Here is a 27315-nt window from a genome sequence, read left to right on the forward strand (position 1 = left end):
ATATTTAGCTAATTTTACGGTAACTTTTAGCTAATTTTACGGTAAATTTTAGCTAATTTTACGGTAACTTTTAGCTAATTTTACGGTAACTTTTAGCTAATTTTACGGTAACTTTTTGTCTTTTTTGGGTGACTCTAAACATAATACAATTTTTATATAAATCAACAACAAGAAAAGTTTTATAAAGGTAATTTAATTACATTCAATCACTAATAATTGATTTTTAGTCATTTAAAATGTGATTATTTACTAATAAAGCGTAGATAATTTTTATTTGAATTGGGTTACTTTAACGCATATTGGGGTAACATTTATTCATTTCAGGGGTAATCTTTAATCACTTTAGGTTATCTTTATAATGGATGTACAATAATTATTGTACACCCGATTTTTTTTTAAAAGTTTGTGTTGGGTCGTAGGTAAGGTGGGCTTAGGTTCGGTTTGGACTCAATTTAATATTTTAGTCATAACTTATTCGTTATAACTCGGATTTGGGTTTATAATGTATCGTTGAAAAGCTCTTTTCAAGCCTCATCACTGGACCAGATTATGGACCAAAATAAACTGGAATAAACGTTTTTATAAAAAGGACACGAAATGAATCATTTTAAAAGACACGAAATGAATTATTTTGGGTTTAAAGGCACGAAAAGAGGAAATAAGCGAAGGTTTGGGGAAATGGGCGAGGAATTGGATTGGCTTATGAAATGAAAATATGGATTTAAGCACTCCAAGATTAAATACTCAACCCGACCAATAATGGCAGTGAAAGGTTATTCATCATCGGATTTGGTTTTGTGGAGACATTTATAGGTGTTTACAACTATTTAACCACTAGATTAACAAAATTCATTAATTAAAAAGATTAACTTACCGTCCTAGTATAAAAGGATTGTTTTGACAAATGTTTCGTACTTCCCTAACAATAATTTATTTAGGAGACAAAGATTTTAGATAAGCTTTCCAAATTGAATTTTCCTTCCTCAACCTCCTTACAAAACCATGAAACCAAATCCATCTTCTCAATAACAGTAGAATAGTACCACCTTCAATATCTACATCAATGTCATCTTTTACTTCTCTCTCTTCACCCCATTTCTTCTCCACTAGTTTCCTCTCTTTCAAACAATCAAGTATTCCCACAAACACCCATTTCCTTCATAGATTCACGCACCCAAATCCACCCCACCAACTCACTCAATTTCACTCTTTCAACAGAAATTCACTCCAAAACAATGCAGCTCAATCATCAGATGCTTTTGTCCCCAAAAAACCGACGCCTAGGACACTTTTCCCTGGTGGGTATAAGCGGCCTGAGATCAAAATCCCCAACATTGTGCTCCAATTGAATGCTTCTGAGGTTCTGAATGATGGGTCAGTTGTTGATTTTGTGGATATGGTGGTTTCGAAGTGGGTTGGAATTGTGGTTGTTAATGGAGACGAAGGCGGTAGTGGTGGAAAGCTTTATGAGGCTGCTTGTTTGTTGAAGTCTGTGATTAGAGACCGAGCTTATTTGTTGGTTGCTGAGCGTGTTGATATTGCTGTTGCTGTTAATGCTAGTGGAGTTTTGTTATCTGATCAAGGTTTTCTTCTGCACCTTTTTTATAGTTATTTTTATTTTTTTAATTTTTTCAATTTACTGTAATTAAGTAAGGTTTGTTTTAATTTGTGGTATGCTGTTAGTTTCTATGCATAGTGGAGTTTTGTTATCTGATCAAGGTTTTCTTCTGCACCTTTTTTTATAGTTATTTTTATTTTTATTTTTTTACAATTTAGTGTAATTAAGTAAGGTTTGTTTTAATTTGTGGTATGCTGTTAGTTTCTATGCATAATTTGTGGTATAATTGATAAGGGTTTTGTCGATTTTGTGGTTTGTTGTTAGTTTCATTACCTAATTTGTGGTATAATTGATATGGGTTTTGTTGAATTTGTGGTTTGTTGTTAGTTTCATTGCCTAATTTGTAGTATAATTGATATGGGTTTTGTTGAATTTGTGGATTGTTGTTAGTTTCATTGCCTAATTTTGTGGTATAACTGATATGAGTTCCAATGAATTTGTGGTATGCTGTTAGTTTCAATTGCCTAATTTGTGGTATAACTGATATGGGTTTCGTCGAATTTTGGTGTGCTATTAGTTTTTGTGGTATGTTGGGTGTGCTGTATTCACCTGATAATAACAGAACTTATTAAACCTTATTAGAACTTATTTTAGTTATAAATTGAACTTGGGTATCCCTTACCACTTATTAGAACATATTTTTCCCGAACTTATTCACCCGTGTATAATGGACTTGTCTTGAAATAATTGGAAATAAGGTGAACAAAACATGACCGTCGTTTGTTTTCGTCATTTGATTAATTGATGGGTTGCATTTGGGATGGTATATTGGTTGATTTAGTGTCTGTTTGTGCAATAAACCTTTACTCTCGATGGCGCAGTTGAGGTAGTGAGGGTTTAAATTTTGGTTTAGAGTTCTTTACTTTTGATATCAAGTTCTTAAAGACTACGGAGTATTTTTTATTTTTATTTTTATTTTTTTTTGTGGTTTTTAGTTTTTATTATTTCCATTGCTTGATTCTAGAAGGTTTAGTATGTGGGTCAATAATTTTGATCAAACTTTCAAAAATATTACAGACATGATCACCATTTATTGCCTCTTGAATATTAAACACTGGAGGCTTAAAGTGATAACAATGGAAGTAAATGTCTCATTAATGGGCTGATACCGCTTGTATATATCTACAGGTCTTCCACCAATTGTAGCAAGGAATACATTGATGAGTTCAAAATCAGACTCAGTAGTCCTTCCAGTTGTGGGAAAGATAGTGCAAACTGTGAAAGCTGCACTCAACGCTTCTAGAGCTGAGGGCGCTGATTTTCTTATTTATAGTATTCTTGCCGAAGAACCCGCTGAAAATTTCTTGAATTCTATTAATAATAGTGTCAAGATCCCGGTGTTTGTTGAAGTGGAATTGATAACAACTGGTTGGTCATTTGATGAAGTATCAAAGGTGCTTATGTCCAGTGCAAGTGGAGTTGTTACTTCATTGCAGGAATTGAAGTCTAGTGGTGATGGTCTTAGCAAAATTTTATATGACCCATCAGCTATAAATAGACTTGCTACAGACATAAGACGCCAGGATGAAGATTTAAGCTTCAATAAGCACGCGTTGAACACTGCTAATGGCTTTTCTGTTGATACGGGGATAGCTAGCTTTGTCAATCTAGAGGACAGAGAAATGCAGTTCATAAAGAAGGAAAGACGGTTATTAATGGAAGCAGTTGACACTATTGAGAAGGCTGCACCACTGGTGATCATTTATTGTTAACATTGGGTAGCTAAGTTATTTAAAGTGTCCTAACACTTCAACATATGTTCCTTATTGCACGTGACTCTTGATTGAGGATTAATTCTGATGCAGATGGAGGAAATTTCACTTCTCAATGATGCTATCTCACAACTTGATGAGCCATTTTTGCTGGTCATAGTGGTAATTGAGTGCTGAACTTCAACAAAATTCTGGTTCAAGGATAATATGGGTATTAGCTCTGATTTTCAATGAAAATTTTTCTGTCATGTTAGTATAATTTTACAAAATGTAATTGTAATTGGGTGGTCATTAGGGTAAAAATAATATATTGTGCATGAAAATCAGGGAATCATCAGCCTCTAATCCATTATAGAGCTTCTTATAAAATTTTCCTGTTCATGTATCTTCTTGGCTAACTTATACTTTTGCTCCCTCTGAGGTTCATGAATTTGGTTTTATAAGGTGTTTTCTGAAAGTTATAGGTCTTGTATTAGGTAACTCTGAGGACTGAGGTATAGAAAACTCAAAATATCCTTTGTTGTTTAAAGATCTCTGGCTTACTATTCTTAAACTTTGATTGTAATAAATAGTATCTCTTTTCAGGTAGGACTTTTAATGACAATAACCCCTCTTTCAATCTTGGATCTCTGATGCATTTCTCTCTCTATATTCTCATTCTCAGTCTTAAATGACTAATTATATTTGCATTGAAGTTTTTCCTTTCTTTACTTCCATGCCTTCCTTCCTTCTCTCCCTTCCCTCATCTTTTTTGCTTCATTGTTCATCTTGAGACATCAAATATGGAAGGGGCTGCACCAGGCAGAAATCTTACCCAAATATCTGTGATTGTAATCCCCAACAAAAAAAACCTAGAAATGTGAACCTAACACTCAGCTTAAACTTAGTTGCTGATATATTAGGAGCAGCAGCCATAGATTGGGTTTGGATCCAGTGGGTCTTTGGGACTTTTCCTGTAAATTTTCGCAATTGAAAAGGATGGAAATAGCGGTATACTTATATTTCTTGCCGTCTCTTCTTACATGTACAACTTCTTGTTTTCTTTTTATAAATTTTCTTGGCTATTTCCCTTTTTTGTCACTACTCGCTATTCATTTTTCTCTCTCCTTGATTTGGGTATCTGAATTTGTTGCTTTTCTACTGCATATGTGTTTGGGTTTGGGTGATATTGCATTGTAATCATTGATCAATAACCTCATAAATCATGAATGTTTATGAATTTCGTTTAAAAACATTGCATAAAATGTGAATCATTTTATGGCTTCAAGACTTGTTTTAGTTGTTTCTTCTCAACACTTTAGAACTAGGTTCTAGTAACTCTACTCCTAAACTTTAAATGTGCCAGATCTTAGTGCAATTAGGAAGATCAAGGCCTATCTTTTTTATTAGGAGACGTTTGTGCTACCAGAGAGAAAGACATTAAAGGGGAAAAGAGACAGATAGGACAGGGATAGAGACATAGCCAAAGATGATTGTGGTGGCTGACTTGATCATTGGCTGATTGGTTATGATGGTAAAAGACAATGGATGTGGTGGTGGTGGATTTGTTAAACGGGAAAAAGGGAGTGAAGGGAGCAAATGAAGGGTTTTGTGGATAAGGGAGGAAATAATTCCAGAGTTGAGCGAGATAATTAAAAGAGTGCAGATCATTGATCCTTTGTCTCAGTAAGGTCATTATATGAGATATTTCCTATTTAGAGTCTTGTAGGATTATTTGATCTTCTGAACATGAGGGATATTATTAAGTTTTCTTTATGCCTATTATTTTGGCTTTAGAGTTATCTTCTTATTCGGTTTAACGTTAGTCGAATACCCTGTATAAAGTGATTTTTGTATGCTATTATTAGGTGGACGTTTTATGATAAAATTATAGTTTAACTACCATTCAACTTTACCTCAAGAATGGTTGCTTCCTGATTAAATTATATGATTTTCATCCTAAAATCACTTATATTATTCATCCATCTAAGGATGCGCTCTATTCACCTTATTTTTACTTATCTGATCTTGTCAAGCCTTACTAAACCTTATAAGAACTTATTTTAGTCGTAAATTGAACTTATTTTAGATGCAATTATGCTAGTCTCAATTTGTAATGATTGTCAAACCTCATATCTCCTCTACCCCATAATGTTTTTCCCATATTCCATTTTGGGTGTCCCAAAATGATTTTCCCTTTTTCTTTTATGGTGTCCCTATCTAATCATTTTGTCCTAACCTTTTCCAGAAAATTTTGCCCAGATTGAATATAGAATTCATGCAAATGTGCTTTTTGTTCTTTTATTCAGACATAAGTTAAATACAACAAAAGCATTTAATGTTCTATCTTCTCCCAACGTTGAATTGTGCACTTTTCAATAGAAGTACACATACAAATGTACAATATTAAATGCAAATCATGTTTGTCCTAAATTTCTTATTTCACGAAAAATTTGACAATGGAAAAAACATTATTAGACGGAAAGAGTAATAAAGATATCCCCATATTTGCAGTGTTCAAGCTTTAAACTCTAATGCTAAAGACCTACTTTTTCAATCATGCTTTTCCGTGAAAAAAGCAGCCAAAAGCTGATTGTGCAAGGAGTGTTGTGTAAATGTGATTATTAAACTGGAAAAAGATTGTAAATGATTTGAAAGTTACTTTTATTACCATTGATGTTGAATGGCTAGTGTTTAGCACGAGTAAAAAACTGAGAGAAATTTCTGACAGGTTCATTTTTTAAATGTGGGAAAATAATTTTTTTTCCTTAGTTTCTGTTAGGTTAAAATTTTCAGTTACTTTGCAAAATACCTTTGAACCTTAACACTAAACTTCTGAATCTGGAAGTGTTCATTTTGGGTCAGAGTCATTCCTGCTCTTTGATTGTGAACAGTGCAACAGTGAACTGTTTAGCAAAACTATGTTCATTTAAGAATTTGATGATTGAATTTCTCTATGAGTGCACCCTACAACATAATGTGTTATCTCTGTTGAAGAAGTTATTACTCGGTTAATCTGTTATTGTCTTTGTGTACCAGGGTGAATTTAACTCTGGAAAATCGTCAGTCATCAATGCACTCCTTGGAGGAAAATTTGTGATGGAAGGGGTAGTTCCCACCACCAATGAGATTACCTTCCTGCGCTATGCTGATATGGATGCTAAGGAGGAGCAACGTTGTGTAAGGCTTCCTGATGGTCAAAATATTTGCTACCTACCTGCCAAAATTCTAAATAAGGTTGGTTTTCTTGGTTGTTTACTTTTTTTTTTATTTTTTATTTTTTTTATTTTTTGTAATTTAAGTTGGTGCTGTTGCTCATAGGCTTATGCATCCATATATTCCATTATTTTAATGTTAGATTATCAGATGCCTACAACTTTATTGAGCAATATTATTTTATGTAGATTTAGAGCATATGTGGTGTTATTGAACCCAATCTTAGTCATCTTCAGTCATTTGTCATCATGTTGTTTGACTGTGTCATGAGATGAATTATAAGACTGTCGTACTTATGGTTTGCACCTTGACGCCTTTCTATCTGCTATACCTTAAAAACATGAAAATACCCTTTAAGCTTCAAGAAATCAGATGACTGTTACAACATGCAAGAGAAAAGATTAAGCAAAATCAACAAACAAGAGGCGTCAAGAGCACATACATTTTATGGGGTTCATTATCAATTCATTAGCTATGTCCTCAAAGGCAGGTGAGATGAAGTGCTTTTTGTGATCTTGAAGAATATAGATTATGGAAGTAGGCAAGGTTAAGAATTAGGGAAATATATAATAATTCCTTAAACTAAAACAGAATAGGCCTGTAAAATAAGCTGTGAAAAAAAAACACCATAGCCCATTATAACGGATAGCATAGGTTTTGGGACTTCACCCCTAAACTCCTAAACTGGAGTTCTTTGACCCCTAGACCCCCGACTTGCAGACTGTAGGGTCACCCAAAATGATATATATTTTTTTTGAAACACCCAAAAGGCCTAAATGATAGATTGATTCAAGGCATATGTGAACGATGACAAAAATATGTTAATCAAGAGCATATTGCTCTATCTTTCCTTGTAATATTGAGCTCTACAGCCTCCCGAGTCTTGAATTCTATGTACAATAGCTGTTAGAATTTTATTAATTATCAACAAAGAGGAAAAACAAAGAACATGGATGTAGTGTCGCATCTTATTTTTCAGCATGCACCCGTGCAATCCATTTTTTATAACTTTTGTAACATGTAATTTTTTTGAAACATTTGCCTTCTGTGGGCAATGGTGGATCCCATGCATAAACTGTTGTAGTGTTGCTATGTGTCTTTTTCTGTAGTGTTTGGTTGCAGTCTACCCCTGGTTAGTCTGTAGCAGCTTTATGTATATGACTTGGTATGTAATTGAAACAATATGGAAAATAGAAAGTTAGAGTATCTGAGTATGTAAGATAAGATAGCAGGGAGTGTAATATAGCTGTTTATGACTTGATAATTGGTCAAATTTCACTTCATGTCTTTTTAGTCTTTTATAGATGCATTTTAATAATTGTTTTCTCTTTATCATTGCTAATAAAAAGCCAAGTTACTTTTGGAAATAACATATTTGTGTACATTTATGTTACACCTCTTAATTCCTATCAATTTTCAGTATCTTTCTACCTGAATTGTCTCAGATTAGTTTCCACACTTTATTTATCATGTGTCCCAGATTACTTCCTTTGTCCCGAGGTTTTACTTAATCAATTTTTAATTGGGGCATAGTTGATGAGATAAAATCGGTGGAACCAAATGTAATATATGTGAGAGTAAAGTGGTGGACCCTTATTGCCATGGTTAATGATAGTATGGGGAATACTCAACGGGAGAACCCAAAAAGGAAAGTGGGGCCAACTTTAAGGGACAAAGTGATTGAAGTAGTAATTTTTACACTTCTATTTTTGGAAAGATTCCACTACCAAAAAGGTAATGTTTCCGCACAGCCACAATCTCTCACATTGAATATTATTTTCTATCACATCTACCTTTTCAATATAATAATACCCTACTAGATTCTTTTATATGTCAAGACAAGTGTCAAAACTAATTTGGCAAGGAGGGAGTATTTCCTAAATCATGTTCATTTCTCAGCAGCTGCAATGTTGCATCTATAGCGCAAAAAATGATAATCTGGTTTGCAGTTTGGACTTCTTTTGAGAAGTATTGACTTTTTAAAATTTAGATTGTAGTTGCATATAGCCATGTAGAATAATAGATGCATGATCTCTGCCAAATATGATGCAATCATTTTTCTTTGTCATTGTGATCCTTCGACAAGTTTTTAATAGTTACAATTGTATATATGTAAAGAAAATATTTCATTGACATTACTTGATGCAGAATGTTTACACTATTTTAATTATGAGACAATATTTTTGAGCCGATTGCTTAAGTTAATGAATTTCCTTTTGTTATGTTAAATCAGATGGTTATTGTTGATACTCCCGGAACTAATGTCATTCTGCAAAGACAGCAGCGCCTCACTGAAGAATTTGTGCCTAGAGCTGATTTACTCCTTTTTGTTCTTTCTGCTGACCGTCCATTAAGTGAGAGTGAGGTATGTTTGCTTCTTGTGCTATCCTGTCATGCTCATTGTAAAGAATGAGAATCAGGCTGCACAACTCATTATCTTCTCCAATATAAGATGATTGTCCTTGTGATATTGGTTTATACTAAGGTTTGTTGACTGTTCTATCCAACTTATTTTGACGTGTTTGATCTGATCTTATTTTTCCCCAAAAATTGTCTATGCTAAGTCAAATCAAGTTAAAAATTATACATTTATATAGACAACACACATTCTATGTTTACTATGATGATTTGTATCAATCGATGCTTTGTTTAGACTTGACATTACTGAGCTATGGTTTACAATATAAAGTAAGACGGACCAAAAAGGAAAGTGAGCAATTAAATAGATGGAATGCTATATTTCTGATCTATGTAAAAAATTGCTAAGAATGTGATTTTTAAAATCAAGAAAAATCAAGTTTAATTTGTTTTTAGGGGTCAAATAGCCATTATAATATGGAGATGCTTGATAAGATTTTGTAGTAAACGAAAATCAATTGAAGTGTTGTGCGATATCGTAATTAAGTGGGGAGCTTTTTGTATAAAATTGCAGATGCGAACATCTACATCTAAAGAGCGCAATTGAAATTTGTGATTGTTGTGAAAGAATGCCATATAAATGAATGTTGGAAAGTGATTAGATTTTCCTCGTTTGGACCTTGTAAAGTAATTCTTGAAACTCATGAGCTCAACTTGTTGATTGTACCTCAACTGGCTCAAGAAATTTTCTCTTAATTTTCTTCAATGTTATAACAGTATAGTGCTATGTGATGAGGAGATAATGATCGTTGCCAGCTATTCCAATCACCAACTTAAGTAAGGTGATAAGCAAGGGTCATTTCCAAAGGAGTCATGCGAATAATACAGCGTAAAGCATGTGACAAGCTAGATCAAAAAGGATGAGTTGATTAGTTAACCACTACTATAGAGATGAAATCTAAAGGTATTATAGGGATAAACGATAAAGATAAGTTCAACACACATGCACAAGTTTAACTGGTTGAAATTAGGGAAGAGTTGATAGCCTACTTCGAACCATAAATGGATTACAAGATTGATTTATTGGAACAAGAACAAATTGACAGACGCAAGAGTTCTTTTACTTCACATTAAGGTATCATTAATATCATAAATTTTATAGTCACGATTGCTAATGACACTATATTAATTTCACATGTTATGCCTATGCGAACACGTTTAAATTCAACTAATCAATCAATTCAAGAGGCTAATAGTTAGCTTTACAAAATCAAGAATCCTAAACATGCACTAATTAGGCTTCCATCAATGCAATCAAACTACATGGGAACTCAAGAATCATAATAACCATTTGATTATTCCCCTAAATCCCCGAGTAGTCACAAACATGCATGGTAGGGTCTCCACCTTACCCCTAGCTAAGAGACTACTCACTAATGTTTAAAAACTCTTTCATAGCACTAATTAAGAAGTCTTTGGAAATTGACATAGTTATGTGTGATGGATCAGCAATTGGGTCGGCCCATTAAGGTCTACCAGCGAAGGGCTAAGATGGGTCAGGCTAAGATGGGTCAAGTTCACCAAGTGGGCCAAGTGCATGAAGTCAACAGCAACGGTCACCAGGAGGAAGTAGAAACAGAATTGGAAGAGCAAGGAGAGCAGTAGCTTTTGGCATAGAAGTCAATTTGGGAAAGAGACAAGCTTGAAAAGGAAGAGACACCACTTTAGTAACCATGGCAAAAAGATTGATACTCCCTAAGCTTTGGAGGTCAACCATTATTAGTTTTAGGTTATGTTAGTGCTTGAGTATAAATTGTAAGGTAGGTAGTATTAGCCGATATCCAGAAATTTGTATGAACAACTTCAAGAGAGTGGTAGCCTAAAGCTGCTAGTGAGACTAATAGCCTCAAGTTATTACTATCTTGTAATCCTTTCATTTTAATTATTAATCAAATTACTCAAGCTTACCACTAATCACTGTGACATTAATTACAATCAATTGTGAGAAAAACGAGTCCCCGACATTATGCTAGAGTTGAGATTCAACTAGTCACTATGGTAAATAACATCATGCTTGATAGGAACTAAACAAAGAGAAATCAAAGGGCAAATAGCTAAATCATTATCTATAGAATAATCTATCACTAATTAAACATACTAGTTTCAAGCAATTAACACTAGTTAGCTGGATTAAGATTGAACTAAGATTAAGAGAGCTAAAAGTTCATGCTTTTGGTTTTTTAGTAAATAATAAAGGATAAACATGAGAAGTATGAAAGAAAAAAACTAATATGCTTGATAAATTATCAATTTTTTCCAAGAACTCTTCAACTTCTCTCTTAAAAAAATACTCTCTTTTAAAGGCTGAGCTTTCCAAAAATTATAAGCTGTCCTAATTTATTGATGTACTCCATATGAAACTATATATGCTCCCCTTAAATTACAACTTAAAAGTGGATTAAAACAACTTGGATAGTAGATAGAAGTTTTGAGTCCACCTTCAGAAAATTCATGAATGCAAGAGTACTGGGCACCCACTCCTTGGTCACTCAGAGGCCACAAAGCCACTTGAAACTAATTGCAGCCTGCTCTATTGTAGTTGGAGCGTTTTACACTGCTGCTCTTTGAGTCCTCCTCGATGTTTATTGCCCTTTCTTGTTCCTTGATTTCTTTTCCTACAACACAAAACACGTGAGAGTATCAAACTACTAAAAAACAAGGGGAAAAGTGCAATTAGAGGGCATAAAAGGGTAAGATAGGGTTAACTTACTAATAGATGAATAAGTATGAAAATGAAAAAAAAAAAAGGAAAGAAAGGGTATAGTAGGTCTAGAAAAGGGGAAAACATGCTAGAGTGCTACCAATATTGTTGCATAAATGCCACTCATCAGAGTTTGTAGGTCCTGGCATATAATACTTTCTCCAGTTAATAATATCAAAGAAAACTTTAGAATATAATACTGTTGTTACTACTCGTCTGAAGATAAAAAGAGAGTATGGAAGAGAAAAACGGTGGGCCAAATTAAGTGAAATATTTTATGTCATCTGCCAAATAAGATTATAATGAGTTGTTCTTTATGGAACTACGATAACAGAAATTTAGTAGTTATTGTAGAAATTAGCGAAATATTACTAAAATTTTGGATATTCAAGTAAAACATGGACCTTGCAACGGGAATGTTTCCTAGGTCATCCACTAATCAGTAGGTATGCAAATAATTGATAAACACACCACAATCTTTTGGGTGTTGGGAGGTATAGAAAAAGTTTTTCCTATGTGTGTGTTTACTTATGGTCTGATGATTTCCTTCTTCTATCTTAAGGTTTTAGGAAATCCTGAGCTGATCTTATTCTAGATAACCAATCTGTAATCATATTCTTGCCTAAATGCCTAGGATAAGTTTTACATTATTTGAGTTCCTTTGGATACAATTTTTATTACATTTTATCTAAAGGTTAGAAATAAGCTTTTTGTTGCATGTTGTCTGTGATGGTGTTGTGTTTTCTGAACTGATAGAGTATTGATGAAACTTAGTATGGTTGATTGTAGAAGAAATTAATGGTGCTAATGCTGGTTACCCTATGGTAGCAAGTCTTGTTTAGTTATTATCCTTTTAACACATTGGGATAAGTTGATGCTTTTGAATGTTATTTCAAACTGGTGTTAATTTCAGACCTCATTTTATGTTTTTCAGGTTGAATTCCTACGCTATACTCAGCAGTGGAAGAAAAAAGTACTATTCTTGTTGAATAAAGCCGATCTATACAGGAATGGCAATGAGGTATAATTGTAACTTAAATTGAGCATTGAAAGTATCACAAACCTAATTGGTGATTAGTTATAAGCAAATAATAGATCAGGAGACAAGTTACGATAAAAAAGTGCTCCTTTTTATCTTCCTATATATTTTTTTCTTGAAGATGGAAAAACAACTAGTAGACGTATGAGGCAGCAGAGTTCATGACCTATGTGCACTGAATTTTGAAAATTTGGGATCTCATAGTTGCCTTAGATCCTCTGCAGGTATGCAATGAGCGTAGCGATGTAGAGGATCCAGACATTTAATTGAGAATTGTGTATAGTTGGGAATTGGGACTGTGAATTGCAGTCCTAGCTAGCTACTGCACATGATATGCCTTTTGTTTTTATCTGTTAGTCCTTCATTTCCGGAGGTGTAACATAACCCTTTCTACTAATTTGATGCAGCTTGATGAAGCCATTACATTTGTAAGAGATAATGTGCGAAATTTGCTGAATGTAGAAAATGTGACTCTATTTCCTGTATCTGCACGCTCTGCTCTTGAAGCAAAACTTGCGACTAATGATGGAACAGTTCAACAAAATCTAATGTCTGAATCCTACCCAAGCTCTCAGACTTTTGATGAATTTGAGAAATTTCTATATGACTTCATGGATGGTTCAACAACTGCTGGTCTTGAGAGGATGACAATTAAGCTTCAAACACCTCTTGCAATTGCTGAGCGACTATTGTCTTCCTGTCAAACACTGGTGACACAGGACTGCAGGTATGCCCAGAAGGACTTAATATCAGTGAAGGATTTAGTTCGCAGTGTTGAGGAGTATAGAAGGAAAATGGAAAACGAGAGCAATTCGTGGAGTCGGCAAATTATCTCACTGGTATACGGCATAAATGATTCCAAATTTTAGGTTTAACTAATCTTATTTCATCATTGCTTTGTTCACTAGTCTATTGATTTGACCTTGTGAATCAACTGCAATAAAATGAAAAATTGAAAAGTGTATCAGATTTTTCCATTCTTGCTGCCAGTATTCTCTAGTCCTGGCTCTCACAAACATATTGGAAAGTTGTATTTATATATTTTTTCTCCACTCTTGCACTAAATGAGCCTTTGGTAGATGAAGTATGACCTAGAAAGTGTGGTAAAAGTTACACTTGGCCTGAGTCTATATTTGTAGTATTAACTTGCTTGGTTATCTGAAAAAAAAATCTATGAGATGATTACTGATGCCTGGGTGTAATTGTATAACTGTAGGTTGGCAGTGCAAAAGAGCGTATGTTAAAACTTGTGGAATCTACCCTGCAGCTATCCAATTTGGATATTGCTTTTTCAATGTTTTTGGGAGGAGACAAATCCGCATCAGCCGCCACACAGAGTATTCAAAATGACATTGTCAGCCCTGCACTTGCTGATGCTCAAGTAAGTTAGATTCCTAGTAACTATACGCCTGTATCTTCCCCTTCAAGCTGTGCTGCTGCTTTTAGCCTTTTATGTGGAGTTGCAATGGGGTGAAGTGAATGTGTCTTGCTACCATATTGGTTCATTGCAAAGGGAAACTTTACTCGGAACCTTGGTGGAGGGGATTTTAGTTTTGATTATTTGATTTGGGGGAGGGTGTGTTTGGTTAATAAAAGAAGGTTGTTTGGCATGAGAATCTTTTGCTATAGTCAATTAGGATGTAGATTTTGATTGGTTTGATTTTTCCTTGCCAACTTAGCTTCCTTTGTGAGGATTTTGCTGGGTCTTTTGACTGGATTTCTTTTAACCAGCTTGCATAGATCAGTACTGTCAACTGTGTATATGCTACCTCCACTATTTAATTTGCTGAGGGCCAAGGAGGGAGGTGGGAGAAGGGGTGGGGGGGGGGTGGAGGACATATCTCTTTCCATCCTTTGGTGCTCTTCAATTCTTAAATTTTGAATTGTTAATTTCAAAAAATTGGATTTCTCCATTATTCCTAAAGAAGTTGTTTGATTGATCTTCAATTATGTTCTAGCCTTCCCCCCCTCCCCCCCACCAAAACCCCACCCACCCTCCAGGTTTCAGAATAGTGAGAGACTGATACTTGGGAACCCATAGTTTCAAGAGCTTTAAGACTAGAAGCTATTATGAATAGGTGCAAATGAGATGGGAAAAACCTCTAGTCTCTATCGTAGCTTAATAGTCCATGGTGTAAAGAACCAAATTTAGCCCTTTGAATATCATGAATGGAAACTACGTTGCTTCCTTCTGGCATGAATTTTCATACTAATTGTGTTTACATCTAGATGACTGATTTTAGGGTCTGACACCTCAGTTATCTTGTTCATCTATTGACAGTGGTTGATAGTCTCTGCTGATCCCTCAAATGTCTTTTTATTCCATATTAAAATGACAGAGGATTATTTCTAGCAATTCTTGGAATTATTACTGTTATTGACTCCAGAGCCAGGACAGATAGAGATATCTGTTAAGTGCTTGCCTGCTGTCTCTTTGATTTGTCTTCGAGTCATCCAAACCTCTTTGTTTGTGAATATTCACTATGAGGATAGCATATTTCTGTTACTTTAGCGTCTTTTTTCCCTGTAGTTATCCATAAGTTTATTAGGACCATCCTCACATATCAATGACAAATCCAAATACAAAGTTTGATAATAATTACTGAAATGTTGCATTCCAGTTTTTTGTGAAAGGTAGAAAGATTGCGGGATTTGATGATCTTGGCCATCTTGCTGGTAGCACTTAAAGCACTCCAAGCTTTAGGTCACCCGCAAAGTAAATTTAGGTTTGAGGAAGAAGGATACATATTCCAGCAGGCGCATATATTCTGAAATTGGGCTATATAAGAGGGAAGGAAGGAAACCATTTCTGTTTTTTAGAGTTGACTGTTGTTCACGAGTGTCAGGTGCTTCTGTTTGGCTCAATTATTACAAGATAAATGGCAATAGATCCTTTTTTTTTTTTGGTTTGCTCGACAACCAAACGGCTTTTCAACTCAAGGGGACATGTTAGATGAATTTGATGACTTGCATGGTTTGTTGAACCTGCTCCATATTTGCTGATAATGGATATGATGTGATAATGTAGATCATCTTTTGATATCTTAATCCCCCCCCCTCCTCGTCTTCGTTTTGTTTGTTTGTTGGTTGGTTTTTTGTTGTTTGCATTACGGTAACATATTTGTTAAGTGGACTTTTAACTTAGTGGTACATGTTAGTGAGATGTGATTAATGAACTGCATTTGTTTAAAGAACGCAGGAAATCCATAATACTGGATTGTTTAGATGCAGATCATTCTTCTATACACAATATGCCGTGCTATAGTAGCTAAGAACCTTCATTTAGAAGGCCAAAGTCACTGCATAGGTTTATCAAGCTAAATAATGTGCATGGTCCAAAAAAAGTGGGCAGCGTAGCTTATGCTTTTGTCCAAGAGGCTAGAATGAGACTATTTCACTCACCTTGTATTAACTACTTCAACCAACCAATGTGTCTATATGTGAAGATATGTGAATTATTTAGTTGATCTAAAGCTGTTCAGCATTTAAATATGCTTCTAGTAATTAATCTATTTCCTTCTTTTGGTACAAAAATAAAATGTTGAATGGAGAAATACACTTAAACTACAATTAATACTTTTCTGAAGGTGTATTGGAAGAATATAATTGTTCTTTTGATCATCAGATGGTTGCATACTTATTTTTAATCTCCCTGTTATAAATTGATGTGAAAAAAATGCTGATCTCTTTGCACATCCTTGAATGATCAATTCAAATCTTGTGGATAAAGTGGGCAAAAAATTAGGCCAGATTTTAATACTTTTTGATGGATGGTATGGAGAAACTTTGAAATTTGTGAGTTTTAATATGACGGTTTTCAAAAAGATTTTCCTAATTTTGGCCAACTTTGTTGTTTTAATGTTTGGCCTCGCAGAGCAGGTGTCTCTAGTCGTTTTTGTTTTGTTGTCTGGCATTAAACTATTTTCTCTTAATTTATCATCATAGCAGAAGTCTTTGTTTTCTTTATTTGATTTGGTTTCAAAAACAGAGGATTCTTAGGGAATATACGTCCTGGTTAAGAGAAAACAACATGCATGAAGGTATGCAGTATAAGGAGACATTTGAGAAAAGATGGTCTGTACTTTTTGACTCACACCACGAAGGGGATTTTACCAGTAATCTTCTGCTGAGAGAAGTTGATACCCAGAGCTTGAAATCAATAGAAAAGTTTAGTGGTACTGCAGCTTCAAAACTTTTTGACCAAGAAGTTCGTCAAGTGGTGAGTGCCATGTTCTGCAAATCTTCTTTCATCTATTTTGATTTCACATTTGGAAATTAGGAGCCTATGTTGCTCTTTACCTCAAATTATTATTACCTGATAGGTATTGCCAACAACCACAGCATAGTTTTATTGTCACATTTTAACTTATGTATAGGTTGAGGTTGAACCATTTCTAACTGCCCCTTTCTTCTCTCTCTGTAGTTCTTCGGAGCTTTTGGAGGTCTAGGAGCTGCTGGTTTATCTGCTTCACTACTGACATCAGTTTTGCCAACTACATTAGAAGACCTTCTAGCACTTGGACTTTGTTCTGCTGGCGGGTGATATATCTTTTTCCATCTCCTTGTTGAATTGTCTGATTCCACAATATCTGCTGTGCACATAGAATCTGTTCTTTTTATGACGAGAGTTATGGCCTGTTACCTGATGGAGCATCATTGATGGTCTATATAGTTTATAAATGCTCTTTATCAGAAATTTATTTGAACATGTTAATTGGTATTTTAAGGGTAGTTTTTACTCCTTAGCCCCTTCACAAAAAGTATGTTACATTTCTTTGAAGTGATGTTTCAATGATTAAATATGTAGGCTTGCTAACATAAATTCAAACGTAAATCTTATATTAATGATATTATTATCCAATATCCCATATCACCCACACTTCTACCTCAAGATGTAATCTAACACATTATTCAATCTAAACCAAACAACAACCTACGATATGACAAGTTTGTTTGATTTCTCTCAAATTTTGTGACTAGCAAAAGCACACGCTTTTATTGGGATGTAGAATTGTTTTTATTTTATTTTATTTTATTTACATAAATTGATGATAATGGTAGGAGTTGACATATTATAAATATTCTTATCTTTAATAAACAATTGCATGACAACTGGGACTTCAAATCTTCAATATCAAACTGTTTCCCTTGTTAATAATATACTCCCTATGTACTAGGATAAAAGGCATGTTACTTTTCATTAGATTCATTATAGAAAACTGTTGTACTTTTTTGTAATTTCTTAATGAGCAAGTTCTTCGATTTATCCTATTGCATTAAAATTTGATGTAGTTTTATGTGCAAAGATATTAGTGAATCCTGGTCTTTTCAAGATTTTAGGAATCCTCATGTATTTTTTTTGGGCAAAATTGCATTATATTAACATCTAAGTTGTTCTAACTTTTCATTTCACCTTGATTACCCACATTGGGTTCTTGAAACTTGGACATGGGTATGCCAATTAGGGTGTGTTGGATGGTTGAAGAAAATGAAATGGTATGGAATCAAATGAGAGGGAATGGGTGATAACATCACTTGTATGGATTGTTTGATGTTAGAATGGAATGGAAACAAATGAGGGAGGAAGGATATTAAGGAGGGTACATGATGTGGTACCACTGTGTTTGAGAGGGTTATAGGAGATTGTGGAGGTTAAGGAATCATTTACCGTCAAGCAAGGAGAATTGTACCATACCCCTCAAACAACACAACATATAATGGAGTTTTTTTTGTGATTCCATTTCCAGCTCCTTGAATTTTCATTCCAAACTTTCAGGACATTTCATTTATGACCAAATATGCAAATTTTTAAGATGGGCTATCTGACACTTGAAGTGGGTGTGTCCGAGATTTAGATGGCACATACCTGCGCAGCTGCGCCCAACACTTCTGGTAGAGTTAACTTTTGCCAAAATATTCTACCTTTCAGTCTGATACTTCTATTAGAGCTAACTTAGATTACAAGAACTAATGCTTTCTCCAATAAGCATTTTATTTTTCTATTAACTGAGTAATTAGGTTAACTAAATGTTGGTTTGAATAGTAGTCTATTGCAACGATCGTGGTGGTTCAACAATGAGATAGTTGGTCGGAAGGTTAATTTGATTACTTAAGCAACAAGCTTTCGTGCATAACACTGGCTTTAGGCAATGACTCTCCAATGTCAATACATCAATTTTTCTGGATACCCTCCTCATACAAAGCTACTACTATTTATATTACTACTACCATCTAAGAATTGGCAAACAAGGCGTTAATTACTTAGAGTATTGTTCTTGTCTTCTTTCCCCTTTTGCACAATAGCAAACAAATAGCTAAAGGTATCTTGGCTCCCGTCTGCCTCCTCTTGTAGTGGCCACGGCTTGGTGTTGTTGGTCTGTCCTCGTTGTCTCTTTTATCGCTTGCTGTAGGTGAGTGTTATGGACTTACGGGTGGTGGGAATGGGTTCATTGCAACATTTCCCCCCAAAAGAGCCACCTTGTCCTCAAGGTGAAAGTCCGGGAACCTCGCCTTGATGCCTTCGGTGTCCTCCCAAGTCGACTAAAACTCTGACCCTCCTTGCCACTTAATTAGGACTTCCTTCCCCGTACCTCGCCCCGCCTTAAACCGCATGTCCAACACACTCTCGGGCTCGACTATCAGCTTTAACTCTGGTGTGATTTGAGTTGGAATAGTGGGCGAACTTGGTATATCCCGAGGTGCCTTCTTAAGTTGTGACACATGAAACACGGGGTGTATGCGACAATCATCGTTTAACAACAATTTATAAGCCACCTTCCCCACGCGTTGCACCACCTTAAACGGTCCATAGTAGCGGGCTGCCAACTTTTCAAAGGGTCGCTTGGCCAATGACCTTTGGCGGTATGGTTGGAGTTTGAGGAACACATAATCTCCCACTTAAAATTCCACATCCCGGCACTTCCCATTTTCATATCTCTTCATAACTTGCTGAGCCCTCAACAAATTCATCTTCAATTCATCGAGTATCATGTCCCTTTCTTGTAACACTTCTTCGATGGTATCCACTGCCGTTTGCCCAGCTCCAATTCGAATTAATTTTGGGGGATCCCTACCATAAACTGCCTTGAACGGAGTGATTAGTATTGACGAGTGAGAGGTAGTGTTGTATGAATATTCGGCCAAGGAAGCCACCTTGCCCACGCCTTGGGCTGCTCTACGGCAAAGCAACGCAAGTACGTTTCAAGCCTCTTATTCAGCACCTTTGTTTTGCCATCGGTTAGGGGGTGATAAGAGGTGATCTTTCTTAATTCCGTCCCTTGTATTCGAAAGAGTTCCTTCCAAAACACACTTACAAAGACTCGATCTTGATCAGTGACTATACTCCTCGGAATTCCGTGCAACCTCACAACTTCCTTGACGAACACTTCGGCCACCGTTACGGCTGTGAACGAGTGTTTCAAGCCAATGAATTGAGCGTACTTAGTTAGGCAACCCACCACCACTAGAATAGTGTCAATCCCTTTTGACCGAGGCAACCCCTCGACAAAATCCATGCTTATGTCCTCCAATACCCTCTCCGGAATCGGTAATGGCTGAAGTAATCCCGCCGGTGATTGTTTGGACAGCTTGTTCCGTTGACAAATCACACAATTGCGGACATATTTGACCACTTCCTTTCTCATAGCCGGCCAAAATAGCTCTGCCCCCATCCTCAAGTAAGTTTTCGTGTCCCTGTGTGCCCTCCTTCAGGTGAGTCGTGGTAGGACTTCAATAGAACGACCTTCTCGAACTTCGAGGGACCACCAACCTCCCTTTATATAGTAGCTGCTAATTTTCTACGGTATATCCCGGAATTAATTCCTCTGCTTCCACTGCAGCCCGCAACTTCTGAATTTCCCCATCTTTTTCAATTTCCCTATTCAATATTCCAATCCACCCTATGAGTCGCGAGCAAGGCCTTCAACTCCCCTTCAACTTCGCTATCTCCCCTCCGCGACAAGGCGTCAACCACTTTGTTTGTCCGGGTTTGTATTGTAAATCAAAATCAAACATGATTAATTTTCTCACCTATTTTTGATACTCCATCCCAATTTCTCTTTGTTGAGTGATATACTTGAGGCTTTGTTGGTCGCTCCGGACCACAAATCGTCTTACCAATAAGTAATGCTTCCATTTTTGCACGGATAGACAAACGACCATTAACTATTTCTCATAAATCGATTTGCTTCGACCTCCAGGTCTTGCTGTAGAAAGCCACCGACCTTACTTCTTGCATGAGCACGACCCCGAGGCCAAAACCTAAGGCATCAGATTCCACCACGAAGGTTTTGGTGAAATCCGGCATAGCTAAGACTGGCGCCGAACTCATGGTCACCTTCAACCGCCTGAACGCCTCTTTTGTCGCTTCGGTCCACCCATAATTGTCCTTTCTCAATTGATCAATGAGAGGATAAGCAATTTGTGCATATTGCTTTATGAACTTACAGAAGTCTCCAGTAACTCCTAGAAAGCCCCTTAGATCCTTTAATGGTTTAGGAGTGGGCCAATCAATCATGGACTTGATTTTATCTATATCTACTGCCACTCCCTCTTTTGAAATCATGTGGCCCAAATAAGCCACTACTTGCTTACCAAACTCACATTTTTTAAGGTTAGCAAATAGTGAGTGCTCCTTAAGTGTGGCTAAAACAATTCTTAAATGTTCAATATGTTCTTCACAGCTAGCACTATAAATGAGAATGTCATAAAAAAAAAAATACATGGACAAATTTTCGTAAAAACGGACGAAATACCTTATTCATCAATGATTAAAAAGTCGTCGGAGCATTAGTTAATCTGAATGCTGTGTTACTCGGACACGACATTTTTGCCATCATACCCGGGTCGGTACGACCCGACACGGATCCGGGTATGAAATCCGTCCCGGACTCGCCATCAAGATCTCGGGTACTATGCACAGTAGCGATTGAAGAAAAGAAGCTTCAAGAGAGAGAGTAGAGAGGGAAGAACGAAGAAAGCAACCATTAAAGAAAGATGAAGGGTTTTAAGTATTTCTGTACCTTAATTTTTTTTAAGGAATAACTTTATTTAAAAAGGCTTTTTGATTTCCCAAGAATGAGATGTACAGTACATTAATTTAAAATAAAGGTTTTGGGGTTTCCCAAGAATTGGTACAGAGAGAAAAGCTGTGGTACTCATTTTTTTAATAACAAATCTAATTTGGCTTCCCAAACAAGCTTTCATAAGATTTTTTTTACTTTTTTAAAAGAAAGCTTTCATAAGATTTTATAATGTTTAATTTTAAATATTATATTATTTATCTTAGTTATTTAAAAGATACCGTATCAAAATTTATATTGAATAAATATTGACTCAAAAGATTTTTGATCTGTGCCAAATTAAAAATAAATAAAAACGTTTCTCTTATTGATGTTTTTTTCCTTAAAGAATTTATTGTCGTATCCGTACCCGAGTCCAAAGTTAAGACGGTGTCCCCGTGTCCTAAATTTTTGAAAATGATGTATCAGACACTCAGATCCGTACCAGTATAGGATACCCGTACCCGTGTCAATGGCATGACAAGAAATTTGTAGTGCCTCTCATGTGTCCGAAATGCCGTCTTATGGGTGTCTTCCGGCCGAACAAGTATTTGGTGGTAGCCGACTTTGAGATCAAGTTTTGAAAATATTTGAGCGCCATGTAACTCATCCAGTAATTCATCGATTACCGGAATGGGATACTTATTGGGGACGGTTTCTTTGTTAAATGTCTGATATTCCACACAAAACCTCCATGACCCATCTTTCTTCTGGACTAAAAGTATCGGACTCGAAAATGGGCTAGTGAAGGATCGTATGATACCTGCAGCATCCCTCCGATGAGCTTTTCGATCTCATCCTTTTGGAATTGTGGGTAGCGATATGGTTTAACGCTAACTGGGTTACTACCCTCTTTGAGGATTATGGCGTGCTCGTGTCCCCTAGTTGGAGGCAACCCTTTTGCACTTTCGAACACCACTGCATACTCCTCCATCACTCCCTTTAAAAATTCTAGCGGCCCACTCTCTTTTGGCTTCCTGTTCTTCCTCTACCCGATTCATTTCTACCAATAATCCTCCATCCTCTTTCCTCAATGTTCTAATCATAGCCTTGAGAGTGATTCCCGTCCTCGTTAAGCTCGGATCCCCTCTAATCACAACGGTTTGTCCATTCAAAGAGAAACTCATCTCTTGGAGTTTCCTATTGGTGAGCACGGTTCCTAATTTGTCGAGCCATTATATCCCCATGATTACATCCGAATTTCCCAACTTAAGAGGCAAGAAGTCCTCTTCTATTTCAATCCCATCTCCCAACAGCAATCGTACTCCTTTACATTAGAAACTCCAGAATTCGTGTCGCCGGAAACGACTTATCCAAGACTCTCAATGGTTTGCAAGGAGATAAAGTTATGTGTGGCCTACCACCGGCTGCCCTTTGATCGTTCCCTTGAGCCTCATTGTCTTAGGATTGGATAGGCCTACAATCGAGTTCATTGATATTGAGGCCGGAGTTTCTTCATCCTCTTCCTCCGATATCTCCATGGCCGTGAACTCCCTCCCGCTCTCCTCTTCTTCCTCCTCCACCAATAGCACACTAAGACCTTTAGCCGCACACACATGGGTAGGTCCGGTCCACCTTCCATCACAGTTGAAACATAGGCTCTTGGCTCGCTTCTCTTGCATCTCCTGCTTTGTCAAACGTCTCAATATTGAGAAGAGTTATGGTGGGTTCGGTTTAGGTAAGTGTTATGGTGGATGGTTTACTGAAGCAATGAATCTTTGGGAATTTTGGCTAGGTTGGGAATTGTAGGCTGGGTTGTTTTTAGTGGGGTTAAAAGATTGGGCTGGTGTAGTGCTATAAGGTTGGATAATTGTGTGCTGTGATTGGGCCGGCCCAGTTCCCAGGATGGCTGTTGTTGGGCTCCTATTGAAATAAGAGTATGGCCCAGGCTTACAGAAAACTCCACCCGTTTTCTTGAAACCGGTGACCCGATTACGCTCCTCGACCCGAACCGCCAAGTCCATAGCCTCATCTAGGGTTATCGGATTTAACATCCGGATCTCCATTTTCACCTCCTCTTTCAACCCATTAATGAATTTCCCCTTTAATATGCTCTCCGGTATGTTTGGAAGTGGGGCGACCTTCTCGATAAACACCCTACGATACTCCACCACCGTGGTGGTCTGCTGCACAGCAAACCATTGCTCGTGCAAGGATCCGGCATTAATCGGTCAGAATTGATCGAGGATGCGCAACTTCAAGTCGTCCCTATGAACCACCAGTCGATGCTGGTGCTCCCACTGATACCACCTCAGTGCATCTCCGTCCAACGCCACTACAGCTGCCTGTGATTTCTCTAACTCCGAAAGATTGGAAGAATTGGAAGAATTGCTCTCCCCTTAAGATCCACCGATCTGGGTCGGATCCATCAAAGGAGCTGTGGTTGTCCCGACGGTAGTCATGGTGAGTTTCATGTTAATGGTGGAAACTTCCTCCTAATCCGGTTTTCCAATTCCCGAAACGGAGGCCATTGAAGCACTTGTGCCTACCATGGCGGCGAGCCGTTGAAGCCACCATTTGGTTGCGGTTGCTCTACCTCGTCTTCCACCATTATGGGTTGTGCCGGTTGTTTACCCAGACTTTTGATGGCGCCTCGGATTTCCTCCATAAATTTGTCCTGCTTGCTCGCCACTAACGTGTTCTGCTGGTTTTGCTCGTTGCGAAAACGGTCGATCCTGCCTTCAAGCACCTGCCTTACATCGTCAATGGCTACTCGTTGGCTCTTAATCAAGTTCTGCTAAAGTGAGTTCTCTCCGTCACCCAGCTTCTCGAAAATTTCCTCCACTCGTTCTTTGAGCGCGGCCACTCGCTCCGGCGTCACTGTCAGCGGCGTCGGAGGCATGGTTGCTCTGACACCAAATGCAACGATCGTGGTGGTTCAACAATGAGATAGTTGGTCGGAAGGTTGATTCGATTAATTAAGCAACAAGCTTTCGTACATAACAATGGCTTTAGGCCATGACTCTCCAATGTCAATCCATCAATTTTTCTGGATACCGTCCTCATACAAAGCTACTACTATTTATATTACTACTACCATCTAAGAATTGGCAAACAAGGCCTTAATTACTAAGAGTACGGTTCTTGTCTTCTTTCCCCTTTTGCACAGTAGCAACAAATAGCTAAAGGTATCTTGTCTCCCCTGCTCCACGGTCCTCTGCCTCTTCTTGTAGTGGCCACGGCTTGGTGTTGTTGTTGGTCTGTCCTTGCTGTCTCTTCTGGCGCCTGCTGTAGGTGAGTGTCACGGGTGGTGGGAATGTGTTTATTGCATCTACAAGGGAAATTGAAGGTTAACCTACTTGATCACCTCCTATAGGCTTGATCACCTTGGCAGAAGGTTAACCTAATGCTAAGGTGATGTGCGCATAATTCAACTGTTTTCTCAGTGTCTTTACCAATATTACAAGTTTGAACTTTGATTTGCTTACTGAACAGCTAGAATTGTCTTGCTTTCGTTAGAAACAAAAGATCAGTAAGCATTATGAATTCAAAAATTGACAGGGGATTTAAAATTAGGCAATATGTTAACTGTCTCAAATCCGTCAACTTGGTTAAACTTCGGGAATTGAAGCTGTGGACTTTTGAGCCTTTGCCATTAAAATGATTATAATTTCATGCTTTTTAATATGATTTTAGCTAACAGGTCCTCGTTTTTTTGTCAGTTTGTTGGCTATCTCAAATTTTCCAGCTCGTAGGCAAAAGGTTCTAGATAGCGTTAAAAAGATTGCAGATGTTGTAGAAAAAGAAATTGTGGAAGCCATGCAGAAGGATCTGTCAATCACTGTCAAGAACATGGAAGACTTTGTATCCTTGGTCGGGAAGCCATATGAGGAAGCAGCTCAACAAAGATTAGACAAGTTGTTGGAAACTCGAGAACAGCTGACTGTTGTTGAGAAAAAACTCCAAACGTTACAGGTTGAACTTCAGAATTTACATTTATCATGAGCTTTCTTGGCAATCACTTTCTACTGAAGACAAATCTTGCTTCATTGGTATATAATGTATAGTAAGTGATTCGTGAACTCTATATGGTTGTATTCTGTTGAATTATTTTGATATATCATACAATAATATGGGTGGCTGTTTATATGATCTATCAGACACAGCTGCATTAGTTTTTTTTTTTAATTTTTTTTTATTTTTCTTTTTCGAAACGTTCTCAGAAAATGTGGTTGTAGGCTTTGTGAGTCAACAGATTTTGTGGTGATTAAATGTGTGGCTCTCTTGATTTTGAATCTTGGCACAAACATGTGTCAGTTGCTGCTGGCTTTTCGCTAATGGATGCGGAACGTTGCATGCTGTAAAACGAATACTTTGTGTCAAAACAGTTTTAAATGAAGTTTATTCCTTTGTTCTTTTAGTTCCTTGATTAAACAAAGTTTTGACTTGCTCTGAGTGATTACCGGCTTATACTAAATGTGGTAGCTCCACGACATTAGTCTTTATCACTATACTAAAAATAATGATGTTATTTTATAGTAATATGCGGCACAGACGATATTCAGATTCGTCCATCAAGCTGCAGTCAAGCTTCTGCTGCATTCCACTAGTTTTTTTTTTTTTATAGAACCGAAATTCTCTCAGGACCGGCCAGCAGGGTATATGTTTATCTGTTGAATTGTTATTTTACCAATCATCAGTCTGCTGACATCTCTGCATTCTCATGGAGTGTTGCGTTCGTACATACTTTTCTTTAATCTTATGTGAAAGGTACGACTGAATTATTAGTGGGAGAAAAAGGCGACACTTTAATGTAGTCAAAAGCTTTAAAGGAGATGACGGGAAGAAGATAGAGGCTTTGAAAAATGCTTGTGTAAGCGATGTTTTTGATTCCTCCTTTGTCTTCCCGATTAAAGGTACATGGAAAATAATAAAAATAGTCCTATATAATGCATATAATATGGCGAGCTTACTGTAAAGTCAGGCGAAGAAAGTCGTGCTGAGATAGTCCCTTTGTCTCTCAAGGGAAAAGCCTAGTGACGAAACAAACAGTAAGAACTTTTTTGCTTAGTTTGCAAGATACTTATACCCTTGATTAGCTAGTCCACATCAATTAAATTATTTGCTAACGATGGATTACGGCAGCAAATTCGACGGTTTAGGCTCCAAATTGTGTGTTAGCTAAGCCTTAGGAGTACATATTCTTAGCCTCCTTAGAGCATAACCAGCCATTGGTTATTGAGGTTGGTTATTAAGAGAGAGAAAGTGGAATAATAATAAAATGATGAGGAGAGAGAAATTTTTGGGGGAAATTTTCAATAACTTGGTTACTAGAATAACCGGTTATTGTAGATTGGTCATGGAATATTTTATTGTTTTTGATAGTGACATATAATGACAAGGCTGCTTGAGATTGTGACACCTATTCATTTAATCAATGGCTGAGATTTGCTCTGATTTTATTACCGTTGTAATTTTGTAACGACCATAATTTTAAAAATACAATTCTTAAAAAAAAAAAAAAAACCAACGACTCTATTTTATTTTTCTCTATAAAATGAGCGCAGAGGTATTTTGAAACAATTTTTTTTTAGTGAATATTACTCTCTTTATTATCAAATTGTGTAGAGATG

The 27315-nt window shown here is 36.7% G+C and overlaps 1 protein-coding gene across 1 annotated transcript; it reads left to right on the forward strand.

Moving 5' to 3' along the window:
- Positions 1 to 905: 905 nt before the first annotated feature.
- Positions 906 to 26102, forward strand: LOC110706216 (probable transmembrane GTPase FZO-like, chloroplastic). Its single transcript, XM_021884112.1, has 11 exons — positions 906 to 1583; positions 2747 to 3312; positions 3424 to 3492; positions 6349 to 6546; positions 8759 to 8890; positions 12579 to 12665; positions 13091 to 13522; positions 13900 to 14064; positions 16672 to 16902; positions 17107 to 17222; positions 25405 to 26102. The coding sequence occupies exons 1-11, from the start codon at positions 1064 to 1066 to the stop codon at positions 25685 to 25687; spliced, it is 2799 nt and encodes a 932-aa protein (XP_021739804.1). The 5' UTR covers positions 906 to 1063; the 3' UTR covers positions 25688 to 26102.
- Positions 26103 to 27315: the final 1213 nt, after the last annotated feature.

Source organism: Chenopodium quinoa, unplaced genomic scaffold (genome assembly GCF_001683475.1).
Source record: "Chenopodium quinoa cultivar QQ74 unplaced genomic scaffold, ASM168347v1, whole genome shotgun sequence".
Taxonomy (NCBI): Eukaryota; Viridiplantae; Streptophyta; class Magnoliopsida; order Caryophyllales; family Amaranthaceae; genus Chenopodium; species Chenopodium quinoa.

Coding starts and splice junctions, on each gene's coding strand:
- LOC110706216 (XM_021884112.1), top strand. CDS start 1,064: ATGTCATCTTTTACTTCTCTCTCTTCACCCCATTTCTTCTCCACTAGT. Junction 13,523..13,899: donor GTCGGCAAATTATCTCACTG/GTATACGGCATA, acceptor GTATAACTGTAG/GTTGGCAGTGCAAAAGAGCG. Junction 17,223..25,404: donor GGACTTTGTTCTGCTGGCGG/GTGATATATCTT, acceptor TTTTTTTGTCAG/TTTGTTGGCTATCTCAAATT.